Below are 12,842 nucleotides of genomic sequence, written 5' to 3'. Positions count from 1 at the left end.
CAGATTTCTTGGGGAGCTTCTGGAGGCCATTTTAGTTTTAGTTCAAAATCCTTTATTGTCTCTTCCAAAATAGCTTGGTTAGCTTTCTTAGAGGCCTATCTCTCTGCTTGGTTCCAAGAACTCTTGCAGCTTGTCTTTTGCCTCTGCCAGCTTCAGCCTCCAGCTCTCACTTGGTTCTACTGTCCCCTGACTAAGACTCGTCCTTTTATGCTGTTTTAGAGGTGTGAACTCAAAGGTTGACTCTTCCTCTGAGAGTGGGATTGTGGGAGATGTAACTTGTGAATCTCATACTGAATCCTGACTTGTGAATCTCCCAAAGGTGTGAACTCCAATGAGTACTTAAACACATTAGTGAGCTAGAGAACTTGCTAAGTACCAGCTAAATTAGATAAGTGACTTAACACTTTGTAAGGATTCTAACAAGAGAGAATGAAGATTCAAGAATGAGGACTCTGAGAACTGCAGTTTTGAAGTAAAGTGGGCTCTTGTTCTGTAAGGAGGCAAACTAGATGGTGCAGTGGATAAATCAATGGGTTTGAGCTCAGGAAGACCCGAGTTCATATTTGGCCTCAGAAACTAATACTTAGCTCACTATGTCTGGAACATAGGAGGCACTTCAAATGTTTTTTGATTGATGAAGCCATTTTTTCTTTGTTTGACTAAGTTTCTCATCTATAAAATTGGGATAGTAATGGCATCTACTTTATAGGGTTGTTGTGAGGATCAAATGAGATAATAATTAACAAGGACTTTGCATAGTGCCTAGCACATAATATACACTATATAAATGTTAGCTCTTATTATTCATGATAGAAAGATATCTTCTTAATCTGTGAACCAGAGGCCATATTTTCTTAAAACCTCTTGTACTGCTTCAACCTTATTTCTAGCTGAAGGTATAATGTTTATCCAAAATATTGCCAGAGATGGCTGAGTAGGCCATCTTAGAACACTTCCCCTCCTCTCCAATTCTTATCCTTGTTTTCCATATCTGTAGAGAGTACACATATCAGTAAGATCACAGAACTATAGAACTAATTTTATCTTTCTCCATCATCTTCTTCTCTCTCCCTAATATAAATGAGGGATTTGAAGGAGTAGATCTACTGAAATTTTCTTAAATGAGTTCAGGTTACTATCCCAGAAAATAACATGCTAGGTAGTGCAGTGGATAAAGTACTGAACCTGTGGTCTGTAGTAACTGAATTGAAGTCTAGCCGCAGATATTTCATAGATGTATAACCTTGGACAAATCTTACATGTGCTTCAATTTACACATTTATAAAATGAGATAATAATGGCACCTACTTTCCAGGGTTGTTGTGAAGATCAAGGGAGAAAATATTTTTTAAAAGCATTCAAATATTAAAGTGCTATATAAAGTCTGGCTCTTACATTTTTACCATCACCATCACCATCACCACCACCACCACCACCACCACCACCACCACCATCATCATTATTGTTGCACCAAAAAAACTTGAGAATATGCTGTTATTTAAGGAATCTGGGGCGGGGGGGAGGGGGGAGAGGGGAAAATAGATAATGTGTTTTATGACTAGAGATGAACAAATGTCCAAATCTTCTATAAGAATATAAGAATAAAGAAGGGAAAGGGATCTGTATGTGCATGAATGTTTGTGGCAGCCTTCTTTGTAGTGGCCAGAAACTGTAAACTGAGTAGATGCCCATCAATTGGAGAATGGCTGAATAAATTGTGGTATATGAATATTATGGAATATTATTGTTTGGTAAGAAATGACCGACAGGATGATTTCAGAAAGGCCTGGAGAGACTTACAGGAACTGATGCTGAGTGAAACGAGCAGGACCAGGAGATCATTATACACTTCAGCAACAATACTATATGATGATCAATTCTGATGGACCTGGCCATCCTCAGCAATGAGATGAACCAACAGTTCCATTGGAGTAGTAATGAACTGAACCAGCTATGCCCAGTGAAAGAACTCTGGGAGATGACTAAGAACCATTACATTGAATTCCCAATCCCTATATTTTTGCCTGCCTGCATTTTGGATTTCCTTCACAGGCTAATGGTACAATATTTCAGAATCCGATTCTTTTTGTACAGCAAAATAATGGTTTGGTCATGTATACTATTGTGTATCTAATTTATACTTTAATATATTTAACATCTACTGGTCATCCTGCCATTTAGGGGAAGGGGTGGGGGAAAGGAGGGGCAAAATTGGAACAAAGGTTTGGCAATTGTCAATGCTATAAAATTACCCATACATATAACTTGTAAATAAAAAGCTATTAAAAAAAAAAGAATATGATCTTCCTGGTTGTGTTTATATCTCTGAAAATTGCATTCTGAACTCAGTTATCTGTTTATCTTAAAGAACTCTGCCATATACTGTCCTCTTCTCATTAAAGAGTTCTTCTTAGGGGGCTTCATATTTTGGGTAAGGACACAGGTCAATCATGTTTCTTTTCCCTCCTAGCTATGCTGCTGACTCTCTGGATTTTGCCACCATACCTGTGTGTGAAAACTTCCCCACCCCTTCATTTCCTTTTTAAGTGTTGTCTTCCTCTCTTAGAATGTGCATTTTTTGCTAATAGGCATTATTATTTTTTGGGGGGGCTTGTCTGCATTTCCTCTTAGCAAAGCTTTTAGCACATAATAAGACATTACTAAATGCCTGGGGCTTGCCTGCTTATATCCTGGTTAGTTTTGTATCATTTTCTTACAAAATATTCTTCTGAATTATTGATCAGATGTTATATGAATATTAGAAAAAGAAGCAATGATTATGATTAATATGAATTCATTAAGAATGAGGCATTCAAGACTAGTCTCATTTCTTTTCTTTTTTTTTTTTTAATGGCAAATGAAGGCTAATAAAGCAGGGCAATTCTTGAGCCTTAGTATACATAGACATTGCAAAGCATTTGGCAATTTTTTTATAACATATTTGTGAACAAAATAGAGAGATATGAACAGGTTGATAGAGTAGATACATGAATTCAAAATAGTTGATTCCAAAGAATATTTATTAATGGATAGATATCAATCTAAAAAGATAATCTCTTAACTTTAGGCCAGTGAGTTCTGTCCATGGTCCTGTTTGTTCAACATTTTAGTCAGTGACTTAAAAAATTATATAAATGGTTTGCTTATAAAGTTTTGACATAATAAAGCTGGGGGAAAATGACTATTGCATTAGATGACAGAATTGGGGTAAAAAAAATGATCTTGACAGGGAATAGAGCCAAGGTGACAGAACACAGACAATAACCCAATTGACCTCTCCCAACATACCTATCTTGTTGCACAAGAAAAATCAGATCAAAAAGGAAAAAAAATGGAATCTGACTTTTTTTTTTTTAGCTGAAGCATTTGGGGTTAAGTGACTTGTCCAGAGTCACAGAGCTAGAAAATGTTAAGTATCTGAGGCCAAATTTGAACTCAGGTCCTCCTGATTTCCATGCTGGTGCTCTATCCACTGAGCGAACTGCCCCGAATCTGCCATTCTTTATGAGCATATGTTTCACTTTCACCTGAGAAGTTTTTGTGACCTTTACATGAGTAATTTAAGTAAATACCTAAAAATATTTTAAATCTTTTGTTACATAATTAATTTTGTTTTTCTTTCAACAGATACTATCACAGCCATGCTAGATTGCACCGACAGGCCTGTTCTACAAGCTATTTTCCTTAACAGTAATTGCTTTGAACATCTTATTCGACTGCTACAGAATTGCAAGGTAGTTTTTAAAAAAATTATTCTTTGTATTTTGAAGAATCTGTCGTGTTATTCACAATTCTCTTCAACTATGAATTTATCACAGTATATTCTGCATAAGGAATTTTGTTAAAATTCAATTGTGATTACCTTTAATGTTATGAACATTAATGATTGAATATATTAAACTTGCCATTATTTGGATCTTATAAGCTCTTATGAAAGAGCTTTCTTTTTAGTTTCTGAGCAGAATTTTTAGTTTTGTGGTGAATATTCAATTCTTGGATATGTATTTCCATTTAGGACAAATCTTAAGAACTCCTAAAGTCACTTGTTAGTCACTGCTTTCTGGAGTTAGAGATGCATTTGTTATTGTAGCAGATGGAGGCCAAGGTTATTTTAGTGGCTATGCAGATCAATTTCATCATAATTTTTGTTTTCCAAGTAATGTGTGTGTTTAAGTATTGATAAGATAGCTATGTTCTATAAACACTTTATGTGATAAGTATTTTAATTATTTGAGATTACTTCTTAAGGAAATATTAATTTTCTTTCCAACATTACTTATTATAATACCATTTTAAATATCAGAAATGATATTTTACTTAACAATATTTAAATTTATTTTCCATAATAATGCTCTTTTGAGTTGAATCAACTTGCTCTTTCATAAATATAATATCCTGTTTATCATCATGTTTTATGATACCATTCTATCATTCCAGCCAGGAATATATTCATTCTTTCTCCTCCTAGAATTTCTTGTTCTAATTAATTCTATTATCACCTCCTGGAAGAGTCTTCTGTTAGCCTCTGAATTACTTTGATTTTACTTGGTTTATATTTTGTGTTTATCTGTCTACATGTTGTTCCTCCTAGTAGAACATAAGTTTATTGAAGGCATTCATATTTTCACCTGTTTTTTTGGAACTATAGTGTTTAGCATAGTGCTTGACACATAGAAGGTATTTAACAAATGCTTATTGATTTATTTGAAAAAATGAACATAAAGAATTCAGGGAAACTTGGGAGAGGAGATGATAGATGAGACAAAAACCTGGAGAAGATGGGATTGAAGTGGAAGGGTGGATTGAGGAAACAAAGATTATGAAGGACATAGGAGAATATGGGATTAACTGAACTGATTGATGTAGGAAGGATAGCTTTTGGAAATCTAAACTTTTAAGTGTTAAAAAATAAGAAAACTAGAAAACAAATTTTACTTTATTATACTAAACTAAAATGCTTGACTATCTAAGGTTATAATTTAGCAAAAGATGTTGAAGATAGTTGTTTAAGTCTCTTATAAGTGATCATTAAACCTTGTTCTAAGTGTGTTGGAATAATGCCAAGGATTGGAGAAGCCTCTCTCTGCTTTCCATTCTTCAATTTTTAGCAGCTTTCAAAATGAATAATTGTTGTCATAATTATTACTTCCTATACTACTAAAAATGAAAAAAGAACTCTGTATTTTGGAGATATTTACGAGAGTTGTTAAGTTTTTGCTGAGGTGAAAGATAGCCAGTAAAATCTCAAAAGAATAATGAATGCTTACAGTCTCATTTCTCATAGCCTCCTCAGCCTCTAGATGAAGTGTATACTCCCTTGAGCCTCTAACATTTCTCTTCCTATGCAGTCCTTTTTCACACCAATATAAGTACCCATTTCTGCATGAGGGTTACAGGAAATCTTTAGTGGCATTAGGAGTGTGGATTGCACCTGATTATATTGGGGAAAAATTCTTCTAATCATAATCTTTATCAGTGATACGTCTTCAAGACTTTTTGATTCTTTAAGATTTATAAGAATGGATTATCTGAGTGATGTGTGCCTGAGTTTATGGACAATCTTTTCTAAGTTCTAATTGACCAGCCAGAGCACATGAGCAATCTAGCTTGTGGACCATTCTTTCCTTACTAATAATAGTCAAATGTAAGAGACTTTTTTAAAGTATGGGTGAAGGCAATATGATGCAATTATGATGAACTGATTCCTATAATTAACATAAAGATGATATTTAAGTTAGTGACATTTGGGAGGTGATAATTATCATCTTGGAAGCTAATAATCTGGAGAATAACTCTTAATAAGAGCTGCTGTTATCTTAGAGTGGAGAAGCCTAAATTTTTGTAGCAGTTTGAAGAACAAAAGAAGAATATGTTGCATTCTTCACAAGAAAGCTTACATGACTTTATTAAGCAAGTTATACTTCCAAGAAAACTATTAAATCGCAACATGTAAGCAAAAGGATTACAGTAAATAATATTTAATATAAAAGTTTCTTCTTTTGGTTGACGTTAAGTAGACAATCCATATTTAATAGTAGTAGTAATAATAAGATGGACTTTATTTAACATAATCTTATTCTCATTTCTATGCATAGAAATTCATGTATTAGTAGTTAGTAAATAAGCATTAATTTTGCTTTTTCTGTGCCATTGTGCTAATAGAGATGCAAAAAAAGTTCCCTGCTTTCAAAATGGTCACAATCTAAAAACTATTCGCATACAATATATTATAAAATGAAAGGTAATTTGAGGGGGAAAGTTCTAGTTTTAAGGGAGACTAGAAAGTTTAGGAAGGATATTGATAAACTGGAGAGCAGGAAGGATTCTAAGAGGCCCTTAATTAATGCTATGTACTTCCTTGATTGAAAGAAATGGAGTACTTAGTCTAGAGGTGATTTAGGGAGGGTTTGATAGCTGTTTTCAGGTAGTTTATAGACATTTACATGGAGGAACAAATCAGATTTGTTTTTGGTGAATGGTGTCCTCACTGCTGAAGATTAACTAAAATAGAGTAACTATTTTTGATCTGTTAAGAGTTTCCCATGACATGTCTCCTAGACATAACTGAGGTGTGTGGAGATATTAAATAAAGTTAACAAGGGCCTAACACTGCCAGTTTACTAGGTGCTGGGGTTTATAAAGAAAGGCCCTCAAGGAGCTTACAGTCTTAACAGGAAGATACTATTCAGTGTCCAGACAAGAAATACATAAGAGAGATTATAGATAATCACAATGGTAAAGGTACTAGTATTCAGGGAGACCAAGATAAGCTTCTTGCAGAAGGAGGAATTTTACCTGACTCAAGGAAGACAAGGAAAGCCAGGAGAGAGAGGGAGAGAGAGAGAGAGAGAGAGAGAGAGAGAGAAGAGAGAGAGAGAGAGAGAGAGAGGAAGAGAGAGAGGAAGAGAGAGAGGAAGAGAGGGGGGGAGAGAGAGAGAGAGAGAGAGAGAGAGAGAGAGAGAGAGAGAGAGAGAGAGAGAGAGAGAGAAGGAGGGAAGGAGGGAGGAAGAGAGGGAGAGAGAGGGAAGGAGGGGGAGAGAGAGAGAGAGAGAGAGGGAGGAAGGGAGAGAGAGAGGGAGAAAGGAAGAGAGAGAGGGAGAAAAAGGGAGGGAGGGAGGAGAGAGAGAGGAGGAGAGAGAGAGAGGGAGAGAAAGGGAGGGAGGGAGAGAGAGAGAGAGAGAGGGATAGGGAGGGAGGGGGAGAGAGAGAGAGAGAGGGAAAGAAAGGGAGGGAGGGAGAGAGAGAGAGGAGAGGGAGAGAAAGGGAGGGAGAGAGAGAGAGAGGGAGGGAGAGAGAGAGAGAAAGATGAAATGGCAGAACATTCCAGTCAAAAGAGACAGGCAGAGTTGGGAAATGGAGCATCTTGTGCAAGGAACGATAAGAGAATCAATGTCACTGGATTATAGAGTAAGGATAGGGTTTCATAGGATTTGGCAATAGACTGGATATGTGAGGTGAAGGGGAAAATGTCAGAAAGGACCAGGTGTGGGAGAGCTTTAAAAGCCACGCACAGGATTTTATGTTTGATCTGGGAGATAATAGTGAGATACTGAATTGTATTGAATAGGGGATGTGACTTGGTCAGATTTGTGCTTTAGGAAGATCACTTGGACAACTATAGAGAATGGACTGGGGAGATTTGAGGCAGAAAGTCTACCAAACTAATGGATTTGAAAAGAGAAGAAATGTCAGAGTGACCATTTAGAAGGCTGTTACAGTAGCCAGTGTGAGATATGAGGGTCTGAATGGAGCTAGGGTAGGTGTGAATAAAGAGATGGAGAGAAGAGGATAGAAGAGGGCTAGGTTTTTGGAGAAATTTCATCCAACAAAATCTGTAAACTTTTGCAACCCTCTTCATTTTGCATGACTTTTGTACCTCCCACAACAAAAGGGGGAATCCACAGGGTTCTTCATTGCCTTAAACCTTGGAGTCCACTTTCCATTGTTATCTGCCTTTGGAATTTTCCAAATGGTCTCTACTATTGTGACCACAGCTGGCAATTTATTTTTGATTTAGTGGCTAATTCTTGGCTCAGAAGGATGGTGGTTTGCAGTTTGCACAGGGGAAAGGTGTATAGGGAATAGAGTGATTGAGTATTGAAAGATAAAGAGAGGTGTGGTTGTATGAGAAATAAGCCTCATAATTGGATATTCTGAGAAGAGTAGGCTACGGTTCATCTTTGGGTTCATCATATTTTCCTTGGAGTCTTGCTGTGACCTATCAGAAGTCTTCATTTTTACCACTGCTATATATAGTTGAGAGATTCAGAAATTTACAGAGTATTAAAAAAAGTAAATCCAAGAACAAAAGGCAATAAAGCCCATGTTCTCCATTGCCTGCACAAATGCACAATATGTAACTGATAAGCAACATGGTCTACTAGTCCTAATATACAGGAAAACTTGACTTCATGAGCCTTGGGATGAGCCCCATAAGCGGAATAGAATTTTGTAAAGTTGTACCTTATTCATAAAGAGTATAATGAGTAAAAGGGAGGGAGATGGAGAAACATTGTATTTTGAAAAGTTATATAATCATATTACAAGCTCTTTGAGCCAGGGGGGAGAAGGGAAGTAGGAAAGCGTAGTGGGTAATATTTGGGCAAAGATCAATTGAGGCAAAACAATTGTCATAATGCTGTCATAATATCATAAGTATCATATGCTTCCTTAATAGAAAGGAGAAATAGATGCAATCAGAAGCAGATTACAGGGCTGGTCCATTGGTAAAAATATTAATTATTGGAGTATGTTAGTTATTTTCACATCTCATAGAGCTTTCTTTCTATCAGTCACAGAGCAACTAAAAATTTTCTTGGTATGTTTAAATATTAATTTCATCCTTTAAGAGGTAATGTAATTTAAAAAGCAGAAATTCTATTTTGTATCTGTTTCTTACTGCCAAGGAGGAACTGATTGTAATATTGAAGTGAGTATAACCTTGGGTAGAAGAACCTGTTTTTTTTAATGTCAAATAAATTCACACAATTGTGTTCCACTTATATGTGAATTCTTTGAAATTCCTTTACCTGATTGTAATTTTTAATTTTCTCTTTGCCTTAGCTCTTTTTCATTCTCACTATGATATCTCCATCCCTCAGCTTTTCCTCAAGCCATATTACATTTCTTATAGTCTGAGATCCAGTGCCACTTTCCTCCTTGTTCCTTTCACAAGACATTCTGATTTCCTAACTCAGTTTCATTGATTGTCCACCATGTCTAGAAGTCGTTATTTACTTCTGTATTTCCTATCTTTCTTCCAATCTCAACTCAGATTCTACTTTCTGTAAGAAGCCTTTATCAGTCACTCTGCTCTATATTTTTAATTTCCAATTCTTCATGTATTATCTTGTGTATATGTAACATTTAACTTGTTGCCCCTTCCTTAGATTGTAAGCTTAAAAGCAGAGTTTATTTTGTGTTTCTCTGCCTCCCTAATACTTAACACTACTTGACACCAACAAAAGTTTTTGTTGATACAAGCTACAGTTACTGTCTATTGTTCAATAATTTCTGGGGTCTCTGTAGAATTCTCTTTTTTGATGAGGAAATTTTGGTTAATTTTCCTTTCAATAGCATTGTGTTTTTACTTTGCTTTGATTTTTCACTCTTTCCCCCCATTCTGTGTTTGAGCTTCTCTTTTGATTCACCTGCATTTAAACCCAGCTTTGATTCTGTTATTGTTTCCTGGACTTTTTGTCTTGAAGCTTTTTCTCATAGGTTCTTATCTCTTGTTTCTCTCTTTTTTTGATCTATTCTTTCAGAGACATGCAGATGCTTCCTTTTTCTTATCTGAGATCTTTTCATGTTTGTGTAATGGGGGTGGGGGACAGCAGATTGGGTCCCTGTCCAGAATAAACTCAGGATGGGGATCAGTGATTGACCTTAACTAAGTTTTAAGACTTTTTTTCCTTGTGCACAGAAACTTTTTTTCTCTAGGTGACTGCAATGATCTTTTTCTTCTTCCTCTACTTGCTTTCTCTTTACTTTAAGTAGAAAATTTAGTAGGGACGGGAAGGAGGAGTATAGTTTAGATTGAATCAGGACTATGGGGGGACCTGGCCAGAGATCTTGATGAGGTTTAGGTTTTGGACTTTCCTTTTGTCAGGAAACCCAATGATGAGATCTAGATTTAGGGAACCAAAATGAGATTAGGGTTTCTGGTGGTCAGGGAGTTAAATGATGAGGTCTGGTGGCAGGTTTGGGGTTCAGGGAACCAAATGGAGAGGTTAGGCTACAGCCCTTGGGATTCGGCACAAGGGTCGGGAGTTTTGGGAAACCCCTCTGGTGGCGCAGAGACTTTTTGTAAAGGAATTTACAAACCTGAAAAGGCTAGACTGATAAAAGAGATTTATTATTGGCATTGGGAAGTCAATCGTTGCTATACAAGAATAGAAAGGCTGAATTCTTCAGTGGAGGAGTTTTGGCAGAAAAATGAAATTTAGAGAAATCCCGAGAGGCAAAAAGTCTCATTAGGGAAATAGGTGCGGGAGATAGAGAGAGGGTAACACTGGAAGAGAATATTGTTCCAGTGGGCAGAGGTTTCCTTGGCACAGTATGACATAGCCTGGCATGCCAGAACCTCTGCAAGGAGTTGTTTCAAGTTGGCTCTTTTTATCTACAAGCTGGATTTCAGCTTGGGCTGGAATTTGAATAGAATTGAATGAGTTTCTTTAATTCAATAGGGTTGGAATTCTTTTAGCTCAGGACTGAACTAACCCTACCTATAAAACAGAATGAAGTTGTTTATCTTGTTTCCCTCAGGCAGGGTCCCTTACTGAGGCAGGATTGAAGGAGATTTTTTTCCTTCCCTTCTTCAATCCCATATAACTGCTCTCTGAAGCACAAACTTAGAAGATGGCCTATGCATGGCCAGTATTTGTTTGGGGGATGGGACTCTTAAGCAAGAGTTCTAAGCATTTAAGTTATTGTTTTATCATCTTTTGATTTTTTTTTCATCTTTTGAAATGTTTTTGTGCTTTTAACTTGTGAATCTGGCTTTAATTAGTATCTGGTACAAAATTCTTTTCCCAAGGTTTGGGGGTTGGAGAGATTTGGGGAAAATAATCTTCCATCTTGCCAGTTACAAAATCACCATTACTAATTTTGAAACAACCCTGAGGAGGGAATTTTTGGAAGATAGCAGCACTTTGGGGCAAAGATAGAGTGGAAAAATAAACAATAGTTGAGATACAATAGCAGTCCTCCTATCATAGCTGGAGAATATCTGAAGAAAGATACTAGTGATGAAGTGCAAATGATGAGGTTAGTGGTAGTGAAAAGGTATGAGAATTGGGGTGGGGAATCCCCTCTGGTTGGTGCAGGTCCAGTTCAAAAGAATTCGCAAATCTGAAATCTGTGTGGCAAGAAAAGGGAATTTTATTGTTCACTAAGAAGGAAGCTTTCTTAGCGGGCAAAACTCTTCTTTAGAAGTTTGGCAAAGGTAGGTTAATTAAATCCCTAGTTATATGGGTAAATGTTGGTCTGGGGCTGGGAGCTATCTGGGACTACTTTAATAGAGAACCATCAGGCAGAGATCTCCAATTAATTAAAATCACTTAACTGGGAGTTTGAAGGCTTTTCCCAGGGTCTGGGAACTCCCTGAAGGGGATGTGGGCCACCCCCAAAAGATCTCAGTTTATGTCAATGGAGGGCGATTTCTCCAAGATTTCCTATTGAATGAAACCACTTAACTTGGGAACGGCTTGTTTGGGAAAGGTATAGGGTTTGAGAGTCTACCCAAAGGGGACACAATTTACATTCACTCCCTTCCCCCACCCAAAAAAAAAAAAAAAAAGGTTATGATGAAGTTAGTGGCAATAAGAGAGTTGTTAAAATCCTCTTTCAGTGAGCCGCAGGTTTAAAGTGAAAAAATTCATTTATCCCGAATTATTAATGGCAAAGTAAAATGGAATGGAATGGAATGGAAAAGTTATTGTTGGATAGAAACCAGTTTGCTAAGAGACTAACTTCTATAGTGGCAAAGTACTGTTAGGGAAATGAATCTTGTACTGAGAAGAGAATGCCTTCTCAGCGGGCAGGGTCCTAGCAAATTGCTTGGGCCTCTGCAAGGAGTGAATCCAGAAACTGCTCTTTAAAAGGAGTCTTGAGACTTCAGGACTCAGGTTCCCAGGTTTAGATGCTTATCTGTATCCAGCCCAGATCTCCTGTTGGAATTAACAACACTTCAAAGGGGTGTTTTTTGACCAGAATTTCTAATTGAATCAAAGGGTCTGGCATCCCAGAAAGATAACTTGTCTGGGGGGGATATATGCCTTCCCCAGGAGGGGCTTGGACTCCAAAAAGGATCACAGATTAAAAGGAAATACAGTTTTAGAGTGAATCTTAAAGGAAATAATAAGGTTTAGATTTAGGGAACCAAAATGAGATTAGGGTTTCTGGTGGTCAGGGAGTTAAATGATAAAGTCTAGTGGCAGGTTTGGGGTTCAGAGAACCAAATGGAGAGGTTTGGCTTCCCTGCAACCCTTTAGGATTTGGCGCAAGAATAGGGAGTTTTGGGGATTTCCTTCTGGTGGCACAGAAGTTCTCTGTAAAAGAATTTACAGACCTGAAAACCTAGATTGATAAAAGATTTATTATGGGGATTGGAAATAAGATTAGAAATCCTGACAGAGGCATACAGTCTGGTTAGGAAATAGGTGAGGGTAAAGAGAGGATGGCACTGGAAAGAATATTCCACTGGACAGAGGCTCCTTGGCATCCCAAGCATGGCATAGCTAGCATGTTTGGAACCTCTGCAAAGAGAAGGTTTTAGTTTGGCTCTTTTATAAAGAGAGGGTTTTAGTTTGGCTCTTTTATAATAGGAGCTTTAGCTGAAGTGA

The 12,842-nt window shown here is 37.0% G+C and overlaps 1 protein-coding gene across 1 annotated transcript in view; it reads left to right on the top strand.

The window, feature by feature from the left end:
- The window catches only part of NBEAL1 (neurobeachin like 1), a 199,154-nt gene that overhangs the window by 69,041 nt on the left and 117,271 nt on the right, over positions 1 to 12,842 (top strand). The window contains exon 10 of the mRNA XM_051983755.1: positions 3,628 to 3,734. Within this exon, the coding sequence (XP_051839715.1) occupies positions 3,628 to 3,734 (107 nt within the window). The remainder of the gene's footprint in view (positions 1 to 3,627; positions 3,735 to 12,842) is intronic.

Source organism: Antechinus flavipes, chromosome 3, assembly GCF_016432865.1.
Source record: "Antechinus flavipes isolate AdamAnt ecotype Samford, QLD, Australia chromosome 3, AdamAnt_v2, whole genome shotgun sequence".
NCBI lineage: Eukaryota > Metazoa > Chordata > Mammalia > Dasyuromorphia > Dasyuridae > Antechinus > Antechinus flavipes.
This window is presented reverse-complemented; position numbering and strand designations above follow the sequence as displayed.